The sequence below is a fragment of the Eublepharis macularius genome, chromosome 10 (genome assembly GCF_028583425.1).
Source record: "Eublepharis macularius isolate TG4126 chromosome 10, MPM_Emac_v1.0, whole genome shotgun sequence".
NCBI classification, from domain to species: Eukaryota; Metazoa; Chordata; class Lepidosauria; order Squamata; family Eublepharidae; genus Eublepharis; species Eublepharis macularius.
The window spans coordinates 39,853,112-39,879,139 of NC_072799.1; the positions used below are offsets into that span (position 1 = coordinate 39,853,112).

The window sequence follows — 26,028 nt, forward strand, 5'->3', positions numbered from 1 at the left end:
AAAAATGTTAGTAAAAGTATTCTTTGATTTACATCCCTCCCCAAATTTATTATAAGTTTGTGGTATTTCTGTAATCATCTGGTAGTTCTCTATGGTACAGTTTATAGAAAAGGCCAGTGTACACTGCTGGAAATTCCTTCATTGTTAGATCAATTTTATCAAACCCTTCCTTGTATCCATATAAAAGTAGTCTAGCTACATTGGTGGTGATTGGAGTAGTATCTTTTGTCTTGGCGAGCTCAGCTAGGTCTATCCATTCACACCTCAGGCATTCCTGCTGGCAGAAACTGATGTCAAAAGAGTAAGGATCCAGGCGGCAGATGATATACATATCGGACTTCCCAAAGGCTCCAGGGTGTCTGTGTTGCTGCCGTATACTTAGAAGGGACTTGAATTCTGACTTTATGCCAGTCTCTTCAAAAACTTCTCGAACAGCTGTGTTTCCTAAATAGAAGAAAAAATTCTTGTGCTGCTTTTAGTCAGAAATTACATTTTGGGAACTTTTCACAATAATTCGGTTCTTGCCCCTCCATCTTACCCATTAGCCCCTGAATCTGGCTTTCAGCTGCATACATTTTGTGTGCCTGTTAGCTTGGGGGGGGGGGGGGCTAGCCACAAAATTGACCCCTTTTTTCTTGTTAGTACTCTAAAATCACTACTGTAGAAACTTCCATTTGAAATGTGTCTTGCAAAACTCTGTTGAGCTTTACTAGGTTTCGTTTGTACCTTTTTACCTCTTTTAATTATAGGTACTTTCTCAATACTAGAAAACTCAACCTAATAGTTTCCAGACCTATGAAGGATATTTTCCAAGAGAACTTTAGATTGTTAAGTCACACGCTCATTGAGAGAAGTGTTTTTTGACAGCTGACCTACCAGTTGGGAATCACAGACTTAAATGATATAAGGTTACATTTAGAAGAAAATGTTATTGCTTAGAATACATTCATGTCATACTGGAGCAGGGAGTTCCGGTCAGGTCCCAGCAGACATCTTAATGTCACTTATGAAATACGTTGGCAGAATATGAAAATTTAGGCCTCAATCAGATTACATTATCAGTAAGAACACCACAGGCATGTTGAAATTCCTAATTTGTGAGCAACTGAACCCCAAGGAATGCCTGCGACAACAGAAAGACATGAAAAGTGAATGCACTTTCAACTCAAGTATATAAAAATTACCAAAAGGAAAAAAGAGAGTAGGTTTACTGAAAACAAGTAGAGTTAATTAAACAAATCTCTGTTAGCCTGGAAAATGCAGTTAGTTTCTTGGATAGGAAGTATTTATATATATAGTAGGCCTACAGCTCATATGTTATGCAACAAAATGGTCAAGTGATCCCAGTTCTCAACTCCAAGGATTAATCCTGAGATTTTATTTTTTGGCCATTCCAATAAATGTTGCCTGTGGAAGTATTTTATATATTGGTGGAAGGAATAAATTACCATAAATTTCTCAGTATTAAATATTTAGAAGGATAGGAAAAGCCGTATAGTATACTCTTCTAGTATGTGTAAATATGCCAGAATGACATGCCTATGTGTGATATATTTGTACCCCCATCATAAACATATGTGAACGATGGACCCATTATTATAATTGTTTCCAAGTTTGACTGTGGGTGGGGTTTCAGTGAAGATTTAACAGTTGGTTAGTTGGGCAATCACACAGTATTACAGCTACGAAGAGCAAGTGTTGTTTTGAAACGTCTGTTCATGGCATACATTCACAATTACTAATTAATTACAGCAGAAATTTGTGAAAATAATGTTTTGACAACTTTTGTCGTCTTTGCTAATCAACTATTCATTCTAAAAATTTAGAAGTACACAAGATATGATATTGAATCTTCCAAACATACAGAAAGTGTATTTAGACTACATAACAAGAGTTTTCAACGTTATTTTATTTGCTAATATACTTAAATATTTATCGTTCAATAAATTTCCTGTTAGCCTCTTGAAGATATTAAACATTTGTAATTCAGTAATTAAAATGAGTGTGTCATTGCGGCACAAACAATGCAAATATGTGAAGCAGGTCTGAATAATGGTTATTGCATATAATCTGTCTCCCACATGATAGAATGTGAGTTGCATGGTAACTGTTGAAGTGCTGGCACAAAGTAGAAGGTGTTACATCTAAATATCCAGGGCACATTTGAACACTTCAGTCTGCACATGCTGGCAGCTTCACCTACACTCCCATCGATCTTACACTGTAGACCTTGGTCAATGTGGAACCAATGGATGACTGTAAGTTTCAAGCTTCTGCATTAAAAGGCTGCCATTACTACAATAGTTCCATCAGCCAAGTGCTTACCTATGTCTTCTCCTGGTTCAGACAACCCTCCAGGAAATTTCCATACATTTGTAGTCTTGTAGTGAATAAAAATAACAAGATAGTTAATCTTACTTTTTTCCTGTTACAAAGAACAAAATACAATTCCTACCTTTGTTGAATAGTAAAGAGTCCAGTAGCACCTTTAAGACTAACCAACTTCACTGTAGCATAAGCTTTTGAGAACCACAATTCTCTTCATCAGATGGATGGAGGGTATGAAGAAACTGGCTAATCGGTCGATTGTCTATAGCCAAGCCTTACGTTACAATCATATCTGCTCCAATGCTCTTGATTGGGACTTCCACTTAAGAGAATTACACCAAGCATTTTTGGGGCTACAGTACCCACCAAATGAGGTGAGGAAACAAATCAACTGGGCCAGACTAGTATACAGAAACAGTCTACTCCAGGACAAACCTAACAACAGAACATCACTGGTTGTCACCTATAGTTCCCAGCTCAAACCCATCCAATGTATCATCGGTGATCTACAGCCCATCCTGGATAACGATGCCTCTCTCTCACAAGCCCTGGGTGGAATCCTTCTTGCCTACAGACAGCCTCCCAACCTTAAACAACTTCTCACTAACAACCATAAATCGGCTAGCAGAGTCACCAACACAGGTACCAGGCCCTGCAATGGACCCAGATGCCAACTCTGCCCTCATATCTACCCAGGAAATATGATTACAGGACCCAATGGCGTCAACTACACTACCTCTGGCTCTTACAGCTGCTGATCCTCCAATGTAATATATGCCCTCATGTGCCAACAATGTCCATCTGCTCTGTACATTGGACAAACCAGCCAACCTCTGCGCAAAAGAATAAATGGACACAAATCTGACATAAGAAATGGCAACATCCAGAAACCAGTGGGAGAACAATCTACCAGGACATTCCATCAAGGACTTGAAGGTCATTGTAGTTCAACAGAAACCTTTCAAAAACAGAATCCAATGGGAAGCTGCTGAATTGGAATTCATATGTAAATTTGACTCAGACTTGGATTGAATAGAGACTATGAATGGTTATCTCACCAGAAGTACCTGCCTTTTCAGGCATTCTATTCAGATTCAGCTCTGGAGGGGAGGGGTCACACCCAGCCTGGATTGTGCACTCCACCTCTTCTTGAAAGTTTATGATACAGTAAAGTTGGTTAGTCTTAAAGGTGCTACTGGACTCTTTACTATTTTGCTACTACAGGCTAACACAGCTAACTCCTCTGGATCTGGATCTTTGTTGACTTGTCTTAGACATTTTTGTTTGTGCAAATGTGATCACCAAAGACAATTAATTGTCTACATAATATATTGCAAGAAAACATCTACTGATTCGTCTGATCACTGTTAGACGGTTTATACTTGCAACCTTGCTGCTCATTAACTAGTTAAAGTAGTAAAGAGGACATTAATGAAGCTGCTACAGGTAGTCTATGGCCACAATCCAACAGTTACTTTCACTGATTTCAGTGGCCTTAAAGAAACCTAAATATGTGTTGGATTGAAGCCAGTATAATCTATTATCTAATCACCAGTGTATTCTTCAGTGTTTGCTTTTTCCAAAAAAATAAGTACATTTTGAAATAATGATTGTAGTACTGTTCTATGATTGTAGTACTGTTTTATACTGCACTGGCAAAGTTTTCTTTTGTATCTGTAATAATTCATTTGTTTTCAAAATAAAACATATTTGTGTCATCTGATGAATTGTTTGTTATATGGTGGTGGAGAGTGCCCTCAAGTCAGAATTGACCTATGGCAACCCTTGGTGGGGTTTTCATGGCAAGAGATTAACAGAGGTGGTTTGCCATTACCTGCCTCTGTAACCCTGGTCTTCATTGGAGACCTACCATCCAATTACTAACCGAGGCTGACCCTGCTTAGCTTCTGAGGTCTGATGAGATCAGGCTCACCTGGGCTATCCCAAGTGATTGGGATGCTTGTTATATAATTCAAATTAAATATTAATAAAAATAATGATTGAGATTGGCAACTACAACTCCTTTCTTACAAAGAATGTCAGGTGCCTTTTATTTACTGTGTATGCAAGAAGGGAGAAGAGCTGTCCTCTGCAGCAAAATGCTTAAGCAAATGCATCTTGGTGTATCTGGCTTTCTACATGAATAAGCAAGCCCTTTTGTCATCCAGAAAAGATTTGCTTTAGAAGGCTGCCAGGCCCACCAACCGTGAAGAAGGAACAAAAATATGAAGCTAGAGCGGAAAGGGAAAATGAATACCTTCAATCTCTCCTACATTTATTTATTTTAAACATTTCTATGCCACAAAGTGCAAATGTTAAAACACGGAACAGTTTAATAAAATATAAACATATTAAAAACACACAGAGAGGAGGGTTAGATACATTTGTGAGGGAATGCTGAACAAAGGTCAACGATAGAGGGAGACAGAACAATCTCCCTGGGAGAGTTTCAAAGCTTTGCTGCCACAAGGAAGTGTTCTCAAAGAGATGCATAAGTAAAGGCATAGGGACTACAGACTACTATGATGTGCTGTCTGTTGCTGTAAGTATGATCCTACTAGATAGTTTCTATGTTGTTTAATAGTCTTAGAATTGCTTATGCTCTGTTTTAGCATTTCTTCAACTCTATTGGATTCTTGCTAGGTTTAAATCTTTGCACATTCACATTTATATACCCTAATACATTGTTTATTGAAATCTTTGAAATTGGCTGTACTGACACTGTGTAATCTGCCTTGAGTCACCGTGAGAAAGGCAGACTATACATAACATAAATAAAAAACTATCAAGAAGACTCTTCCTTTGGTAGCCACCTATCTAGTCTCAGCTCACCGGGGCAGCCAAAGCAGAGCCTCTGAAGATGACCAGAGTAGTAGTTGGAAGGTTTGTATGGGAGTAGGCGATATTTTAAGGTATGCTGGACCCAAGCTGTATAGGGCTTTAAAGGTCAATACCAGCACCTTGAATTGGGCCCAGAAGCAAAGTGGGAGCCAATGTAGATGGAACAAGACTGGAGTGATATGGTTTCTATGACCCACTCTAGTCAGTTTTCTGGCCAAAACGTTCTGTACCAACTGTAACTGATGAACAGTATCCATGGGCAGACCTACGTAGAGCTCACTGCAGTAATCTATTCTAGATGTTACCAGGGAATGCACCACAGTGGCAAGATCTTTCCTGTTCAAGAACAGTTGAAGCTTGGTTGTTGTGGGTTTTCCGGGCTGTATTGCCGTGGTCTTGCCAAGACCACGGCAATACAGCCCGGAAAACCCACAACAACCATCGTTCTCCGGCCGTGAAAGCCTTCGACAATACAACAGTTGAAGCTGTTTACCCAACAGGAGGCCTGGGTCCAGTAGCACCTCCAAGCTAAGAACCTACTCTAGGGGAGTGTAAGCCCATCCAGAACAAGAGACATTCCAGTTCCCAAGTTGGACTTCCCTCCTACCAGCAGTACATCCATTTTTATCAGTGTTAATGTTGCCCCCCCCTTCTCCACTATTGCACACCATGTTAACTAGAGTTTTAAGTAGCGTACATAGAAAACTGATTTATAGAAGATATATTTAATGCACTTTCAGGCTTCATTTTCACTCACAGGAAACTGTTTTGATTGGCTGTAGACATGACATCACATAAGCAGCTCTTAAAATGTTCTGACACAGTACAGGTCACCAATACATAAACATAACGACTCTGAACTTTCAATACACTTGGTCACATCTCTGGAACTCAGAGTGCTTCTAAAACACTTTCCTCTTGCATAGATATATACACAGAGGACATTTTTGTACCTAGAAGTAGCTGTTGGCAAATTTCAACTGAAAGTTTTAAAAAGGCAGGAAGCCAAATCCTTAACAAGTACAATATGGTTCTTCATGAACTTGCTTTCCTCCTTTAGAGAAGTATTTTAAAGAATACTTTTTTTTTGCAGGAGCAGTTATTTCTTACATCTATTAATATTATATTCTTCATCACTATAAACATCAGTGGAAAAGAAATGATCTTTTTCTAAATTGGGATCTACAGATTTTCCTGTGCTGGAAACTGTAACTATAGTCTATGGAGTTTATGGTGCACATGCCAGACTAGCACATTAAGCTGGCAGCTAGTCAAAATGAGCCTAGATGCTCCCGTTACACGGAAATATGAAGAGTTCTGCTTTACACTGACTAAAATACAAACAATACTTTATTACTCACTACATTTGAGACTCCTATACTTCAGCTTTTGAATTACAAATTAAACATTATATTGCTTGTGTTTGGCCATGATAAAGTTCATCCCATGCCTGTTGCTAGCGGTGGATGGAAAATAAGGCTAAGAAGAAAATCAGCGAGCAAGATTATTTAATCAGAATACAAGAAATATACAAGAAATAATTGTGGGTTAAATCTATAGCAAACCTTAAAGATTGCTGTTTGTTACACATAATAAAGTTTTACAGAGAATCTGTAAGTCATGTTTTATATATATAGGTTTTTAAAAAGCCTAATACACAAGTCTTCTAAGGCGCTAAGCATCCAATCCTATGTATGGTTATTCAGAAATAAGTCTCATTTTATTCAGTGAGCCTTATCCATAATATCCATAATATCCTTGTGTTCATATGTAAAAGGTTTGCCACTAAAGTCACATAACTGGCTCATAAAATACTGAGTTTTAATCTGCCAAGTTATTGATTCAGATCAATATATTCATGATACATGGAAGCAATCATCATACAACGGATATCAATGGCCTTCCAGTTCTACATCACAGAAACCACCACAACTTACACTTGTACTTAATTGTTTCATCTATAAGGCCATGTAGTGAAAAATAATCTGACAGCCCATACAGCAGCGATCTCTTCCAGTTATAAAGTCAGACCCAGAATTTATTAATTTAGTCTATCAGGATTTTACAAAATCCAACCCTCTTCTACTAAGAGGCTACAGAGAATGATCTAGCACAGGCATAGGTTTTAATAGGCTAGTGCGCATAACCTGCTGGATTATTGCCACTGATTTCACCTTGATGCAACTACAATATTGCTCCTCCTGCAGTTTCTATAATTAGAAAATTACAGTAGGCTTCAATTAGGTGGGTTTCAGAGTGTGGTGCTGCTCTGCCAGTTGGCCCCTTGTCTCTGGGATTCCATAAGGTCCTGTCTTGTCCCCCATAGCTTTTCAACATCTACTGTTGGGAGAGGTCATCCAGAGATTTGAACTGAACTTGTCACCGATTGACGGATGAAATTCAGCTCTATCTTATGCTTCCAGCAGATCCCAGGGAGGCTGTGGAAACTGTGAACAGGTGCCTGGAGGCAGTTTTGGAATGGACAAGGGCTAACAAAGTGAAACATAAGCTTGACAAAATTGAGGTGCTACTTGTGGGTGGGAAGGTTTGACTCAGGTACGGGGATATCTCCTGTTCTTGATGGGTTGCACCCATAAAAGAGCAGTTTTGCAGCTTGGCGGTGCTGCTGAACCTGGACCTCCTTCTGGATAAACAGGTGGCAGCAATGGCCAGGGGTGCTTTTCACCCTGCCCTTCCTGGGCAGGAAAGATCTTGCCACTATGGTTCATGTCCTGCTAACATTCCCATTAGATTACTGTCAAGCGCTATGTGTGGCTGCCCTTGAAGATTGTCAGGAAGACTGCAATTGGTACAGAATGCTGCAGCCAGAGTGTTGACTGGGGTGGACCACAGGGACCATGTCACTCCAGTGTTGTTTCATCTATAGTGGCTCGCAGTTTGCTTCTGGGCCCAATTCAAGGTTCTGGTATTGACCTTTAAAGCTCTATGCAGCTTGGGATGAGGAAAAGAACCACCTTCTCTCATATGAACCTACCCGTCAACTTTGTTAATCTTCGGAGGCCTTCTTCGTGTGCCCTTGCCGTCTGAGACTACACGGGTGGCGACCAGAGAAAGGGCTTTCTTGGTTGTGGCACCAAAACTTTGGAACTCCCTCCCCAGGGAGATTCACCTGTTTTCTGCCAGTGGGTGAAGACTTTTTGTTTCATTTGGCGTACCTCAGTAAACTCTTACTAGCCCTCCTCCCTGATTGTGTTTGTTTGTGTTTAAGTCTATATGCTTTTAAAATTGTATTTATATATGCATTTTAAATTATATGTTTATATATATTTTTAAATTATCTGTTTCAATTATTTGTTGTTCACCACCTTGGGTACCCTATTTTGAATGGAAAGGTGCCATGTAAATATTTTAAATACATACATTCATAATGTCACAACAATATCAATTTGACTATTTTCACAATATGGGCCAATCCAGATTTTAAAATTGGAGGAAACATTTTTTATGGAAGCCTTGGACAGATAGAGGATTTTTTCCTCTGTATTAATTGATAGGCTGTGATGATAAGTTTCTGTCTTTTTCTCAGCTGAGGTCTCGACATAAGTTAACAACTTCTGCTGAATGGCAGTATTTACTACTGCAACATTTGGGGGTATTTAAATATGGCCCTGTGGCGTTGAGTATTTCAGTCTCCTCTGTTTTTGGAAACTCTTACCGGTTCAATGCAGAAAACAAAATCTACAATATTTGATGTCAGTTAATAAATATGATATGGAGGGTCTCAGGAATGAATGTGTTAAGCAGTTAGATTGTCCAATTTTACCAAAGCAATGGGACATGCCTTAAGTTTTATACCTGTTACTTCTGTGGATCTAAAACTGCTACTTATTCAGCAAAAAATTATGTTTAGGGAATATTGGACACCACAGCACCTTTTTTATAAAGGATTAAGTATAGTCTCTTGCTGGCATTGGAACTTACAGGCCGCATCTCTTAAACATATGCTTTGGATGTGTCCAGTTATTTGGTATTTTGGGGAGGAAGTAAGTCATGACTCATATCAATTTTGTATTAGAATACTCATTGATTTTTGAAGCTGTTTATGTACGTCTAAACTATCTGTTTCCTAGAGCATAACCAATGGATAAATGAACCCTCCGTGTCCTTACTGCAGCTAAAAGACTTATATTATAGCATGGAAAGACAAATGTCCACCTGCCATAATTCAATGAATCAAGGAACATAATTCAATGGATCAAGGAACTTATAATTTTAGCAATATTTGAACTTATGGCATACAGATGACAATTGCAAATAGATTTATTTCTAGGTATTTGGGGATCTTTCATAGAGTCTTATATGCAGACTTGCCATTATTGTTGTTATATTTTTGTTGTTATTTGTTCTGTACAATAATAAAAAAGTAAAGGTAGTCCCCTGTGTAAGCACTTAGTCATTACTGACCCATCAGGGGATGTCACATCACAACATTTTCTTGGCAGACTTTTTGTTATGGGGTGATTTGCCGTTGCCTTCCCTAGCCATCTACACTTTACCCCCAGGAAACTGGGTATTCATTTTACCGACCTCGGAAGGATGGAAAGCTGAGTCAACCTTGAGCTGGCTACCTGAACCCAGCTTCTGCCAGGATCAAACTCAGGTCGTGACTCGTGAGCAGAGCTTGGGCTGGAATACTGCAGCTTATCACTCTGCGCCACGGGGCTCTGTACAGTAATAAAAACTTTAAAAAATAAAAAAAACTTGATGCAACTACAAGAACCTAGGTATAGGTAGAAAATGGTGAGTGAGAGAAAAACATAAAAAGATAAAATTAATGGAAAATTCTTTAGTTCAGTGTTTTGAAGGGATAGGAAAGCAAAGCATTGCTTAGTTGGATCAAGATGTATATGTTCACAGTCAACACAGTAATACACTACGGGATTTGATGAGGATGGTATTGGTGATGAAGAACATCCCAGCTTTTCAAGACACCCTGGCTGGTTATTGCTGTTGTGATAATATGCCGAACGTTGTTGCTTTCATGATGTCATTAGTCCTTGCACAATGTACTCTGATTGACTTATCAGTATGTGTGTGGAAGTGTGGCCTTTTACTTCTTTTTCCCTCTGAAGGAAAATGCCCAGCAATTGAACTGGGAACCTCTTTTGCCATGAGGCTAGCATTGCCAGTCCCCCAGCAGGGGTGGGGGATGTCCCAGCTAGCAGGCTGATGGCATGATGCCACTTCTGGGGGGAAACCCAGAAGTGATGTCATGCCTTTCTAGGAATTGACACGTGCTAGGGTAACACTGGAAATGCTATGGTGTGATGAGAAATGTGACATCGCTTCCGGGTTTTTCCTGGAAGTGATGTCACACTGTTACTGACTGCCGTCTATGATGTCCCCCATTTACAATTGTTGCCAGGCCAGTCTGGCAACCTTACCTGGAGCTGTGATACGGTTGTCAACCTCAAGGTGGAACCTGGAGATACCCCAGAATCACAGCTGATCTCCAGACAGCAGTGATCAGTTCTCTTGGAGAAAACAGGTTGCTTTGGACGGTGGACTCTGCTGAGGTTCCTCCTCTTCCCAAACCCTGCCCTCCCCAGGTTCCACTCCCAAATCTCCAGAACTTCCAACCTGAAGTTGGCAACCCTAGACTGTGCTGTTACACTGGGCCATGTGGAGCCCTTCATATGGCTGTCCATTGCAGATGTGGTACATAGGGATAGTAGTGGAGGGAAGGGAAATGTCATAGGACTGGCCATTAGAACACTACAGAGGCCCCAACATAAGCCTAACTATTCTCTCTGCTTTTACATATGTGTTTACTCCGTGGAATCAAAATGCTGGGTTCTAGTTCTAATGTGCTGCCTTTTTCATCTAAAATAATTGTTGCTGGCAAAGCATTTAGAAGGTAAGCTCTGGAAGTCACTTCAATGTGTCACTGGGACAGGGCTCAAATTCCATCTCCTGTTTCTTCTTTTAAGAGTTCTTCCCTCAGAAATTCTAGGCAATTCCTGGCCCCAGGCCTTGTGAGCTTCCAGTTACAGTTTCTGCTCTTCTTCATGCATGTCACCTTCTCCTGGCAAAGAACTTGTTCCATCGCACAGGCACAGAAACAACTGTGTTTCTTGGAGTTTTCTGAGGAGTGTTTATGGGAGCACAGTAGAACTTAAGGATGCTTCTCCATCCATGTTTCCATCCCAGTGGGATGGGGACCTCACTGGAATGTGACTGGAAGGACAATCTTCGCTTCCCAGCCTAGGCTTGCCATTTTTCCTGCCAAAGGATGGTTATTTGCAGACTGTTTATGTTTGTGCTGCCAAGTGATACAAATATTGATCTTCATGAAGCTCTGGAATGTGGCGTTACAGGCATCAGTTCCTGCCCATCTTCCTACTGCACTGGGAGGTTGTGGTGTTTTTTCCTGGCTGCCTGGTTATACTCTGAATGTCTATCGGATAGATGATGTCTAGGCTGGATGATGTCATGGGTTCATCTAACCATTCCTATGTGTTCTTTGATGTGTTCTTTGCATGGATTATGTGGTAATGTCATTGGTGAACAGGGTGGGTAGGGAAGCAGAGACACTGTAGACAAATCTGTAAGTGCTGATGAATTGGCTTTTGTTTCTATGGATATTCTATTGCCTCTACTGCCGGCTGAGCATAGGGTTTCTCTGTGGTACGCTGCCATTAGCTCTGGCAGAGTGACATCCCCCCACCACTTAAGCAAGGCTGTAGTCTCTCCCTGATAGTCTTGTTTAAGTTCATAGGCCTATGCCAGCTTCAGCATATATATGTTTATATAGCTTATTTGTGTTCTGCACTTGTTCCTGTTCACACTCGAGATTTCATGGAGTAGGGCACCCATGCCAGTTTTTGCTGCCTTGCAGTCTCCGCTAAAACTTTAATGTCGTTCTCTGAAAACAAATTACAACAGACGCCTGGTAGCTTATTTCTGAAACCTCAAAAATTTAGTCTGCCTTTTCCAAAATACCAAAAGCAATTAGACAGTTCTTTACAGCTAATGGTTTAAAGCCTTTTTGAAAGGTTTCCATTCTCAATTATACCAGTCTTTAGGAATATCCAACCATGGTTGCTTCTGGAGAAAGTTACCAAGACGTGCAGTTTGATCTTATGCACGTTTCCTCAGAAGTAATTCCCACTGTGTTCAATGGGACTTATTGCATGGTTTGTGGCCAAAATTTACTTGTTAATTAAGTATTATTTTAACAAGTACTTGCATCGCAGTCCCCCAAAGCGAACAAACATGCCCACACAAGCCTTGAAAAATCAAACACTAGAAAGGAGATACCAGCAACCAAAAGGCATACTCTCACAATGAGATTTTCCTGGAAAATTCTTTCTATCCAGGGACCAAAAGTAATTCCATAATGTAATTTTCCTTTCTAAAAACATAATTGAAAATATAATTGAAATCTTAAATAATTATGATTTTAAATGGTAAAAAAATATTACATAGGTAGACTGTACTTAAAATTATTACCCTGTCATTTTAACTTAAGGTGTATGTGAATTTAGTTAATTTTTAACTACTACATTCATGTAAATTCATATTAAATTGTTTGTTTACCTCGGTGATTGAATGGTAGAGATGGACTGAAATATATTGCATAAACAGGTATTAATTATGTAAGATTTGATTGATCAGATACCAGATTATGCCGAAATTAAAATCAATAAAATATATTGACCGAACCAGATACAGTAATAAATAAAAGAAAAAGAAAACAGACACAACTGGAAATGAAGATTGACTTTGCTCTATAGATGGATGGAATGAAAACAAAAAAATTAAGAACTCAATTAAGACTTAGTAAGACACAAATTAAACGAATGAGAAAAGAAAATGACTATTAGAATCTAATAAAGGAGTCTTACAGTAACAATAGGAAGACAGTAGTGAAAAGATGACATAACTATGGTTGTATAGAAGAGATAGACTGAAATGTATGTATTGAGGTATGTAAAATCTTGAGTAATCTGTTATTAGTTTAAGTTGGAATGAAAACCAATACGAATATATTGAAAAAAAAATAAAATGTTTATTTACCCCAAATAATGTGATTAACTTACTTTATTTCGGTCTTGTACAACCAATACTTTCCCAGTGTTAGTATTTAATACAGCACCTGCTGGGGAAAAATATATCCTAAGTTCCATGATAAATTTAGACAAAATATTCTATAATCAAATCTTACATCCAAAGCTTTTGTTGTCATTTCAAGGAAGTGTGTGTGTGTGTGTGTGGGGGGGGTACTTCAGAGATTTTTCTGCATCAGAACCACCCGCCATCACATTAACCACTCTTCCCCCGCCCCATTTAAAGGCACTTCCAGATAAGCGCTGTCACATGAATGCATGTTCTGACATTGATTTCAATAGGTTATCCGCCTGCCCCAGAGCTATCCTGCCTTGTATTCAGCATTCAGTTCTTGGCAGACAGTGAAGTTAGAATATTGAGGTACACAACCTAGAATTTCAAGTTAACATAGGAAGGAAATATTAAGGAATGAGTTTCTAGACTGAAAACACCATTCTTTTTAAATAATGTAATCGCATGTCTACGTATGGGAGAAATGTTTTTACCATGAGACAACAACACTGAAGTAAACTCCTGAAGAGGCATTCCTTAGGAAAATTAGTCATATGCCTCCTAGCCGATGTCACATAATACACATGATTTCATCCTTCCTGCACATGGTTGGCAGTGCATTTCTTGGTGTGGAATTCTTTTGGAGGCAAAACAGAAGTGCAAAATCAACTTTGAAGTTACTTATATTGACTCTATTCAGTTTTGTTTTTTATTCCAAGTAATTTTCATTTCCATTTTTTATGATATTAAAGGCAGAATGATGCATCAGTCTATATATACTACAGAGTAGATTCTTAGCCAGAGGCTGTTGCCTGTAGAATTATTAAAAATAAACCCTGTATGGAGAGGGTTCAATCAAATTCCTCATGAGAGTCGCTCATGTCTTTACAGTCAATGCTCCTTGGCTTTTCACAGAAACCTGACATCTAAAAACAGTGCAGGTAGCAGTTTATATGATTAATTTCTGTGTTTTGGCCTGCTGATAAAAGGGACAAATGCAAGGCCAGTAAAAACAAAAGTTGCCAGTCCTTCTCCTTGTCACAAGAACACATTTATCTGAATGTGAGAAAGGAGCAGGGAACATGTTCTCAGCTGTTCACACGCAGGTTTACTCAAAAGGAAGTTGTACTGAGCCTAGTTCCCAAAGGTGAGCACTGGATTTCTGCCTTAGTGCAGCAACGATGTATTAGGATCTAGGGCTGTATTTATCATTTGAACAAGAACTGCACCCTAAGGGCAAAAGCTGATGTGGCAGCAGATGTAACTGAATGGCTCCCATTTTTTTAAAAAAAATGCCTGTTGGAAAGAAAAGAGGGTAATAGTAAAGGTATCTAATTGGCCTGCTCTTTACAACCCTTACAGCCTAATCCTATGCAAACTTACTCAAAAGTAATCCCTATTGTGTTCCCATGTGACTTATTCCGTATTGTGAACAGAACTTTATAATGAGAGCACATCTAGACAAGACCCACCACTGGAAGTTGGTGGATGAATGGGGGAGTGAGTCTGAACTCTTACGCTCTGGAGTAGATCAGGAATATCATTGCATTCAGTCTCCTATAGCTACATTGACATAATGCCAGGATCGGTTCAGACTGGAAGTAGGCTGGATATTCCTTGCTTTGTGCTCAAGAGTCTTGTATCTCAGGACTTGAGCGCTACATTAGGAGGAGTATCTGGACATTCTGATTATAAATTGTAGCTCTGAGGTCAACAGCTGTTATTAGAGCAGTTTGATACCATAATTGGTGCGATACTTAAGACCTGAACCTATGCATGATTACTCAGAAATCCTGCTGAATTCAATGTGGCTTAGTCTCAACTAAATTTGCATAAGGTCATAGCCTTATGTGTCACATTTTAATTTCAAAGAATAAGAAAAGCAAGGGGAGAGAAAGAGGGAAGTCAGGCCTAACCTTTTATGGTGTAAGGATGAGAAAAAGCAGTCATCTTTAGTATGTTTGTCAATGACACAGACAGTTTGAACTGTGTGCCAGAAAACAGAGGTTGAGAGTTTAAGTGTAGCTGTGGTCTGTTTTCATGACTGTAAACTAGAAAGAGTTTGTACAAAAACATTTTGAGATACTCTTGAAAGCAAAGTTTTTGGATTCCCTTTCAAAAGTTTTGCAAGCATCCTCTCACTATATTTATTCATGTGTAGCAAGTGGAACAGGTGTTCAAAGCAACATTTACACCATTCTCTAAATGTAATATTCTACCTAGTCTTTTCCTAACCCCTACTTGTAATCTGTACATTAGTTTTAAAAATCAGTGTATGATAAATTGCTTTCCTTCCACACTAGTATGCTTATTGCTATCAAATCCTAAAGAATCTCTTGCTCTTTGGCAAAACAGACTCTTGCAGGCTATTCCCATAAATAAGGAAGCCATAAAAGTGATTTATGGATGTATAATTCACTGCTTCCCTACCAATCATGTGTTGTGGAGTGGTGACTTCATAGGTAAATGGTTCTGAAAGAAGTAAACAACATTTTCAAATGTAGTTCTTATCACAGGACTGGCTTTCAGATGCACCTCTGGACAAGTAAAAATTTATAATATTTAAGCACTCACAGGTTATGCTATCCTGTTCCACTGAACATCTGCAAGACACATGTGCAACATAGGTAAAAATTCTATTGCCTTCAGGGATTTTGGAAATGGAACAATGAATTTTGCTATATAGAAAAAAGTTATATCCATACTTTGGACAAACATGCTCAAACATGCCCATAAGCACAAACTAATCATTTCTTGTCTTTGCTGCCCTCTACTGACTTTATGATTCCTAGTTGTGATACCAAATAAACAAGAGGTTTTATGGTCTGGGAATCCGTGGAATTTGAAACCATAGTTTTAAAACGAGGTTTCAACTCTGTTTGCTATGGCACAGGGATAACTCCCCAGTCTGCTCTCATGAAAGTATTTGCTATACTTTCCCTTGTGTCCACCACTCTGTCTTTTTGCTAGATTTGCGGGGTGGGGGTGGGTGGGGGTTAAATCGGTAGTAGATATGTCACGGCATTATGTTGATATATCATCTACTGATTAAAAAGCCCTCCCCTCCCCCCGGGAGGAAATGGTGCTACATGTGGGCACCAAACTTCCCCCAGACTGACTTTGGGTAAGTCTTTCAGGAAGACCATACCAAAGCAGATTTAGGGATATCCATAGCATAACTGGGAAAGCTGGGGTAAGGAGGGGGTATGTTGTGTGGAAGCACCAAAAAGAACAGTTCCGGGATTGAGAGTGGGGAATGCAATGGAAAATTTCTTTGTGAAAGCATCCTCTTTCTAGGAGGACAATCTTGTCTGGCTTTTAACATTTAGTGCTGATGCTATGCCACAGTTAAAGCAACTCATGGAGAAGGGAAATTGCCATAACAGAAGCTGCAGGGAGGAAGAACCGCATAAGCCTGGGGCATTCTTCTAGCCATAGAAAAGAGACTGGGAATGTTATGTAAGCACCAGACCATGAGAATCTCACTTCTGACTCTGGTTTGTGTGATCACCACTGTTTTTTTTAGAAAAACTGCCTCCCCCCATCTTCCCAGAGCTCACCTGCAACACCTAATTGATGAGTAGCATAATGGGGCAACTTGCTGCATCCTTCTCCTAACCATAGGGTAAGTGTAGCACAGTCTGATTCTGCATGGTGGAAGGTAAAGCCTTGCTCTGCAGCAGCAGCTATAAATCTGCTTTGGAGAATAGGAACATGTAGCCAGATTGCTTTTTGGCCTTCTGCTTTCCATTGCTTGACAGAATCTAAAAAGAGGAAAAGCAGCAAAGATACCATATTCATTCACATGAAACAATAGTTTAGTTACTATTTTTTTCTGATTTTGTTTCTGTTGCTCAATCCACAAATTTCAGTGCCAGACTATAGTTCAGAGAGTGGGAACATGCTCCTTTATGCCCCCTAACTTCCAGTTTAGTGCAACCAGGTTATCTGACTCCATTATCTAGCATGGTTGTTCATAAATCCAATTCAAATTTTGTTTTGAAATCATGTTTTGGAGAGTCAACTGTGTTAGTATTAACCTTATTTAGCCCCTATTTGGCCATCAAGTAGTCTATGGCTGCTTGTGTCTGAAGAAGGGAACTCTGACTCTTGAAACCTTACACTCTGAAAATCTTGTTGGTCTCTGAGATACTACTGGACTTAAATCCTGCTGGTTACTGTAAGTTTCAAATGAGGGCTAATGGGTGTATCTGCTGCATTGAACTAGTGCTCAGAATTATACCTTGCCACCTACTGGAAAAAGATGTACTTCATCAGTAATACCTTCTAGTCCTTTCATGCACAGTGCTTAAATTCAAAAAGGAAAAAAAAACAGGGTCTCTGAACTGTAAGTCCCAAGCATGTTAGATTTGGCTATGATTGCTGTAGGCATGGGTGTGTGTGAGAAAAATACTTTATTATATTGATATATTATTATTGTGAACAGAAGGTGCCTGGGGAGCACTGTGCTGGGAAGTGCAGAATATGTTTTAAGTGCATACATAGCAGTTGCATTACGTACATGCTCAAAGGCACTGCCTCCCACATGCAACCCTTGCACTCAAAACATGCATCCAAACAAGAGTTTCAGGTAGGTTGCAGTACAACAGCAGAACTGGAGTCCAGTGTCACCTCAGAGATCGGCAAGGTTTTTCAAGGATATTGTCTTTCGAGAGTTACAGCTCCCTTCGTCAGAAGAAAGGAGCGCTGACTCCCTATGCCCTGAAACTCTTGCTTGTCTCTGAGGTGCTACTGGCCTCAAGCCCACCATCCAAAGGAAGTCACACTGATGCACCAGCCCTCCCGCCGCCAGGCTCCACCCCAAGAGGCCAAAGGCACTTGCCCTGCAGCCAGCCCTGGAAGGTGGCCGTGTCCAGGCTGTCAGGAGAACGCAGCTGAGCCAAGTGCAGGCTGAGGCCGCCAAACTTATCCAGCCGCGGCTGCAGCCCCGCTTCGACCAGCCTGGACGCGGCAGAGACCCCAAGGCAGCGGCAGCGGCCACGGAGCAGCGCCCCAAGCTGCCGCGCTCGCAGCACGCAGAGCCACCTCCAGCTCCCACCTCCAGCCATAGCAGCTGTGAGAGGAGCGAGCCAAGAGGGGGACTCCTCCGCAGCCAATCACGCAGTCTTCACAGACGCTTCCGGTATAACGAGACATCCGTCAACCTCTGTCATAGAGGCGAAGGGGTAGAGAGGCACAGCTTCCTAGAGACTAGGGCGGGGAGATTAGAGCGAGAGAAGACTACACTTCGGGTTTCTCTGGGTCCTGCGAGCTAGGTCTTGACGTTTCTGTGGAAACGGCCGCGTACTTCGTATTTAGGGAGCTAAGAGATAAGCAATTCCGTTTTACATCAGTTGCACCAGTGGAGGATTGTGGAGGCAAGGCCTCTGCCCGCTGAGGGAACACAGTCTCAAGCGTTTTGCAGAGGATTCTGGTTGCGATCGTAGGTGCGATCCTCATAAGACCCAAAAGGACACCCTGACATGTCTGAGCTTTTTTGTGGGGTGGGTGGGGGGAGTAGGCGGGTAGGTAAGATTGCCATCCTCCAGGCGGTAGCTTGAGATCTCCCGGAATGACAACTGATCAGATGACGGAGACCGGTTCCCCTGGAGAAAATGGCTGCCTTGGAAAGTGGATTATGTGGGATTATACCCCGCTGAGGTCCCTCCCCAGGCTGCACCCTCAAATCTCCAGGAATTTCTCGACCTGGAGCTGGTAACCCAAAAGGGAGGATGTGCTTTAACTCCGTTCCACCGAGAGTACGCGTTGCTCTCTCGCACAGCTTTCTCGTATGTGGGCTGCCACGCCTATAGAGAGGGCCAAGCGCTGCGTCGGGATCGGAAGTGAAGGGGGTCCGCGATACGCTGCTCCTCTTCGGGTGGCGCTCGCTCCGCTTTCGCCTTCGGCGCTCCCGGCTCCGGCACGTGGCGGTGCCGCCTCGGCCTCCCTGCCGTCAGCTCGGCGAGGATGGCTTCCGGCTCCCGAAGGAAAAGCAAGGGGCGGCCTCCTCCCGAGAGCGCGTCGCCGCTCGCTTCGTCCCAGGACCTCCCGGTGGATCCCGCCTCGCTGAGTCTGGCTGCCGCAGACTTCCAGGAGAAAGGTGAGGAGTTCCGGGAGCGCTAAGACGCTTCGCTGGGAAGGGGGTCGAGTCCCCGCTGACAAGCCGCAGAAGTAGGCTCGGCTGAGCTTGAGCGTGAGCGCATCGGTAAGCTTGATGGTGCTCACACGTGGTTAGCCTAAATGCTCAGAAAACACTTAAGAACTGGAGCTAAAAGGATCGGCATTGTAGCTCCTATTCCAGTTATGTGTGCGTGTATTTGGGAACCATAATCTAGATACATGTAGGCAAATTGAAAACAACAAGGTGTTGGCATGCCATCCACTCTGATGTGAGCAGAGAATATTATTTAAAAGTTGAAAAATGTTTTACATTCCACTTCATTTCTTTGGGCGTTCTAGATAACAAAGCAACAAGTTGTAAACGTAAAAACAATATGACTGTAAATCAGTATGTAAAAACAATTATGTAAAACACAAGTCAGTAAATCAATACGACAGTCACAGCCTATTCTATCAAAACAATTTATCCTTTACCAAATGGCCTTTGAAATTAAATTGTCATGTGCACCTTCCTGAATGTGGCTAGTGAAGGTACTCTATGCTTGCTCTAGTAAGCTATTCCAAAGCATTGTCTGTACCGCAGAAAAAGCCTGCACAGTTGCAAAACAGACAGTGCAATGAGAGGGCATTCCCAATGAAATGCAGAGCCCAGTCAGATGTGGATCACAGATCATTACCTCTGAGAGAAATAAGCGAAGATGAACTTTTATCATACCTCTTGAGCTCTTTAATCATATCGAGAAGTAAATATGAATGTATTGGGGCTGTGGTGAGGAGAAGAAGGCAACACTTTCTAATTTAGAGCTGACCATAATAATCTTCATTTCACTTACGTATGGATCTGCTTATTCATGCAAAGAAAAGGGTTGACGGACCTTATTTTTTCACAGTAACGCAGCATGTGTGCACGCGCTGATAAATCCAGTACTGTTTAGATGAGATAGACACAGTAGAGCTAGATCAGGGGTCCCCAGTGTGGACACCACTAGAGATGGGCACGATCCAAAAAAAATTGCCGATCCAGCTGATCGTGGATCGGTGCCGGTGACGATCCTGACTAAACGATCCACACCGATCATCTCCCGTTTCTGATCCGTGGATTGTGGAGGCCAAAGTGGGGCGCGCTGCTATTCCCAGCTATGTGGGAAGGTGAGTGTTGGCGGCGGCCACCGGGCACGGGGAGACAGCGACGAGCTGCCTCCCCTCAGGGGGCAGGGGGTCTGGCCGCTCGCCGGCGGCACCCCCCATGTGCCTGCCCGCCAGGCCAAAAGGGAGCGCGCTGGTGAGAAAATAACGGTGGGTGATGCCGGCGGCATCTGTGTTTGTGTTTGGCCTTCTGTGTTTGGCCGTCAGAGCTGCCTATCAGGGTTTGCAGGGATGAGATTGGAGTGCCCATGGCTACAGAACACCTCCTTCCCCCTCCCTCCCCTGGGTGTCTTCTCCCAACTGGTGACTGCTTTGCTGCTCCATGGTTGGAAGGAAGCCCTGCTGATCAAGGAAAGCTTGGCTTCCATTCGGGTTTCCAGGGCGACAGAAGGAGGGGAAACACAGCTCAGGCATTCCCCTGGCTCCGTTGCCCTGGGAATAGATTACTGGCACCTGAGTGTCTGGCTTCCCGATCCGAGCACGATCCAGCCCCCCTCCCTATCGCTGGATCGTTGGCCGTGGCCGATCATGATTCGCTGAGTCACGATCGCGTGATCACCATTATCGTGGGTTTTTTTGGATCGTAATGCGGATCGTGCCCATCTCTAGACACCACCACACCCACAGACACCTTTCCTGGTGCCCACCAAGTATCTTTATAAAGTGGGTGAGGCTGTTGCCCAGCAGGCCTTCTGATTGATCACTAGAGATCCAGTTGGCTGTGGGGCTTAAAATAATGTTATTTCAGCAGCACTGTTGGTTTTATTTTCATTCCACTTTCCCATTATATTTTTAAAATGGCTCCTCCCCGCACTTATGCTGTGTAGCTCTGCCTCCTGCAGCAGCCATTTTGTGGCTGAAAATAATTGGGGACCCTGAGTTAGATGGTTCAGTGAATGCTTGAAGTGTATTTATACTAAGCCATACAGCTGGTCAAACTGCTGTCTACTCAAATAGGCCCTCCAGAGTCTCAAGTAGAAGTCTTTCCTATAGTCTGCGTCTTCTAACTGGAGATGGGGACTGAACTGGAGCCTTCTGCAGGTGAAGAAGATGCTCGATTGCTGAGCCAGGGTCCCACCCCCTTGATGATATAGTATAAGATCACTTCATACGTTCATTGTGGCCATTCTGTCCTTAGGGGACCAGAAGCAAAATGATTGTCACTCCTCTAATTCCACTGAATGACCTCTGATAATGCAAGAACAGAGAAACCAAAGGAGATGGATGGGATTATGCAGTAAGAACAATGCCAATGCTATACCCGCCCCCACTCCAGTCTGTGGTGCTAGCATGGCTGTTTCCAGATGATCCTGTCCCATTGTTTCCACAGTTGGTCTAGAGGGATGGAACCATTTGGGAAGGACAGCCATGCCTCTTCCATAACCTATTCCCAGCTCATGCAGTAGTGCGTCTTGCTATAGTAGATTACCACGGTCAGAAACACACGAAGTTTTTGACACTAATTTAGACACACTAATTTCTGAAGCATGATATTCTTTATTGTTAATGAAATGCTTTTTCCCTTGGCAAAATGCATTGCTTAAAAAATATGGTCCATGGAAGTAATCAATGTACTAGAAAAATGTCTGCTTTTCTTTCTGTTTAGCAGATGACAAAGTTCCTAAAGCGTACAGAAGATCTCTTGTGCAGCTGGCCCTCGGCAGCATGAAAGCAGCAAATATATGCATCGGGCGACCAGTCTTGCTTACTGGTAAAAATGGGAAACAAGAGGTGATACTATTTTTTAACAAATAGGTGGTGGAGGGAGGGCAATAAATGTGCGCTTACTGAACACATTGAAGAGTTTTCAGTCTTGCTCTTTCTGACGTGGCACAGGCCAGTGTGGGGGATTTTAGATGATGCTATTTTTACATGGTACTCAGTTATAGTTCGCTTTTGTAGTATAGAATATGGACATTCATGCAGCTTCTGTTTTTTTCCCCCTCATATGAAAAAATATGCTTGAGTTTTCTTTAAATGAGAAAGAAAGCCAGTGCATTTCACAGTGAAGGGAGAGCTCCCCCCATTATTCTGTCAATCTTGGTTCCATCCCTTTTCCAGACCTGCCACTTAACCTTTCTCTTCGGGAGTTCTTGAGAGTCAGCATGGTAGAGCGGATAAAGTGTCAGACTACAATCCTGGGAGATCCAGGTTAGAATCCTCACTCTTTCCATGGTAATTTGCTGGGTGCTGCATTTTCTCACCTACCTCACAGGGCAGTTGTGAGAAAATAGAGGAGCAGAGATCCATATTCTAAGCTACTCTGAGTCCCGTATTGCAGAGAAAAACAGAATATAAATGAAGTAAATTAATACAAACATATCTGCTGTTTCTCTCTACTTCTTGTCAGCTGTCTCTCTTGCTGCAGCTGCCACATCTTTTCTTCCTTGTCCAGAAAATGAAGCATTAGTGATTGGTTAGGCAGCCTGAGTGGTTGTTTAGACTGACACAGCAAGAGACAATAAATCCAGGTCTCTGCCATTTGGAGGGCTTCTGGTCTTACAGAATGCATTGCCTGGGTAAAACGTGGACTCTTTGTAAATGTGTTTTACGTGGGTGTTTTTCCTCTGAGGGGGAATTCAAGATCTGCTCATTTCTTACTGTATTTTTATGGTGTATTGAATAGGTTTGCACTGCATGGCCGGTTGCAGGCTTTCCAGGTGGAAAGATTGGCCTAAGTGGAGTAACACAGAAGAATCTGAGAGTGGTACCTGGTGATACAGTCATTGCCCAGCCTGTGACTGGTGCTGTGGTGCAGGCAGAGGAAGTAGGGATAAAGCTGAGGTATGTTGATCTATCTGAATTGAGGTGTATGGTGAACAAGAGGTTTGTTTTATTATATGTAATGATTTTAAGGACCGTAGCTTCCTGCATGTTGAAGCAGTGGTATTGCACATGCCAGTCACATCAAATTTTCGCTCAGGATAGAAAGTGTAGGAAATGGCATTTATTCTGGCAATCGGATAGTCTGGCTGTACATGTAGAAAATCATACTCAGGGCTTGGGAGCAGATGGAAATAAATGAAAGAAAAATGCTCAGATAGGTTTAGAAGACAGGTACAGCAGGAACAGCCCAAGGATTGCATTTGAAGAGTTGCAGTTGCCCTGACTGAGATGTCTGAGATGAAGAAGGCAGCTGCTTTCACATACATTGGATAATCCACTTTCCATACTCTTTAGTGAACATTTGGAACTGCTTTTCCATGGCTGTTTCCACATGCTGTTAAAGAGACGGGCTACTTACTCAATGCTGGCGTTTTTTTTTCCACAGATTCCAGATGCCTCTGATTTCAAAGCAGAAGTAGGCAGTTTGTCTTTTGTCTGATCAGCATCTTTTCTGAGACCGAGATTTCCTGCTCTTTCCTGTGCCGGGTCAAGGACGCTGATCAGACGAAAGACAAACTGCCTGCTTCTGCTTTGAAATTGGAGGCATCTGGAATCTGTGAAAAAAAATGCCAGCGTTGAGTAAGTAGCCCGTCTCTTTAACAGCATGTGGAAACAGCCTATGCGTGGAACAAAAAATCCACTTCCAAAGGATTGCTAAAGTGCATTGAAAGTGCATTATTCAACGTGTGTGGAAATGGCCGGCAATAACATTAGCAAGATTTGAGGCACTGTGTTGCACGATGACTTGGAATTTATCTTAAACTTCCAGACTAATTCACTTGTTTCCTCATAATCAAAGAATAGATTTGAAAACACTATTACTGAGCTGAGAGTGCCCTCTGTTGTTCTAATTTTATTTGAAGGCTCTGAGAACTTCTCAAAGGGAAAAATTCAAGTGTCAGATTGCTAGTTAAGTACATGTGGCACCTGTGAGGACCATGACTTTTGTGTTCAGTTTTAATCCAAATTGTAGACTCCAGTGTGCTGTGGAGTTACAGTGCAGTGAGAGAGTTGCTCAAAGGCCATTGTGATTTTGTGCCTCTTATTTTGTTGAACTGCTGCAAAAGTAATAAATTTTATTATCTGGTCAGTTGTGCATGAAACAGGCATTCAGAAATAGCTTTAATATACATGCGGATAGCATTTTCCAAGATCTATGGAAAGGAAAGTAGTACATTAGATTAGTCTATAAATGTTTCAAGTTCATGTACATATGCAGTAGATTAACACACTATTATATGTCAGGCTGCATATGATTGACAGTTTTGGAAACAAATATAACATTTTGTTGGTCATGTGAGTCAGTTTAGGATTATAATTATGAAGGCTACAGTGTCATGTTGTAAAGGTGTAATTTCTCATGTTTCCAGGGATAAAGATGCCTGTCTTAATGCTGAAGAATTATGTCTCAGTATTCTGAGAAATCTAGGTATGGACTTAAGTTTATTTGCCTTTCTGTACAATATGCTCTTTTAACAGTTACTTCACATTTCTTAAAAAATCTCAGAATTAAATACTGTCACCTGTGTGTGTGTTATATCAACAATCCCCCCCTCTCATCAATTGATAGCTGGTTGGCGAAAGTTTGGGATCATTATATACAATTAAAAATTCACAATAGACTATATCAAGCAGAACATTATCCGAAAGAAACTGACTTTATGACAAAATATCCATTTTTTGAGTATATAACTGAAAATAATCTACAACTTCCCAAAAATCTACTTTATACTATTTTAAATCAGTGAGAGACTCGGTAAAGTAACACAAAATATAATTGAGTAACATAACATTGTAATAAGGAACAGAGTCAGATTATATTTTAACGATTTTATTGTGTTGTGATCAGTTTTTGTACATGATATTTGACTTATCTAACTGGAAATCATAAGGATTTAATTGTTTTACTTTTTTACTGTTATCTGTTATGTATATTATAGTAAAAGCAATAAAAAATTTAAAATAAAAAAACACCCCCACCCCACCCCACCCCACCCTGCAAATCTCACTTAATATAAGACAGATTCTATATGTGAGGTGGGAAGTTCAGGACTCTATGAAGAATTAATACTCTAGTTCATTGGTAATCTAAAATAATAGAAAAGTAGAGATGTAAGCTTCACAATTCAACAGCTGAGTTTCTACGTTTAGAAGACCGCAAGCAGTGTCATCCCCCCCCCCCCCCCCCCGGTCTGCTGTATCTTTATTCACTGTCATACATCTGTTTTCTAGAATCATAGATGTACAGGTAAAGAGTATCAGAACATTAGCAGAAGTTTTACAGAAACTAATAAAAAGAAACAAAAGCATTGGGCTAACTAGATTGTATGAGTCACTGGTTAGACCTTAACGTTCCTTTCAGAGAATGGACAGAAGCATAGATGGAACTTTGAAACACAGGCTGGGTGGAGGAGACTTCTCTCCATTTCTCCTCATTACTTGGATTTTGGCTTGTGCACTTTTTGCAGACTGTTCTAAACTTTTACACTCTTTCTGTCTCAGCTGCGAGAGTTCTTCTTCGACGTACCTTGAAATGGAGGCCGAGTCCTCACCTTTCCCACCTTTACTCAATAATAACCAGGAGCTTGTCCTTGATTTTTTTTTATGGCTCTAACTCAGGATATC

At 41.4% G+C, this 26,028-nt stretch overlaps 2 protein-coding genes across 4 annotated transcripts in view; one reads left to right on the forward strand and one right to left on the reverse strand.

Moving 5' to 3' along the window:
• Nucleotides 1-43: 43 nt before the first annotated feature.
• Nucleotides 44-18,320, reverse strand: NUDT6 (nudix hydrolase 6). Its single transcript, XM_054989629.1, has 5 exons — nt 18,095-18,320; nt 16,812-17,015; nt 13,233-13,288; nt 2,326-2,380; nt 44-444 (listed from the first exon to the last, which is right to left on the reverse strand). Exons 1-5 carry the CDS (start codon nt 18,318-18,320, stop codon nt 50-52), a joined length of 936 nt encoding a protein of 311 aa, XP_054845604.1. The 3' UTR covers nt 44-49.
• A 755-nt stretch (nt 18,321-19,075) lies between these two features.
• AFG2A (AFG2 AAA ATPase homolog A) overlaps nt 19,076-26,028 on the forward strand; it is a 213,381-nt gene continuing 206,428 nt past the window's right edge. For 2 of the 3 annotated variants that reach the window (XM_054989936.1, XM_054989938.1), the window contains exons 1-4: nt 19,076-19,351; nt 22,124-22,248; nt 23,144-23,301; nt 24,774-24,832. In XM_054989936.1, the coding sequence (XP_054845911.1) occupies nt 19,219-19,351; nt 22,124-22,248; nt 23,144-23,301; nt 24,774-24,832 (475 nt within the window). In that variant the 5' untranslated portion in view covers nt 19,076-19,218. The remainder of the gene's footprint in view (nt 19,352-22,123; nt 22,249-23,143; nt 23,302-24,773; nt 24,833-26,028) is intronic. The other variant, XM_054989937.1, reaches the window with a different exon arrangement.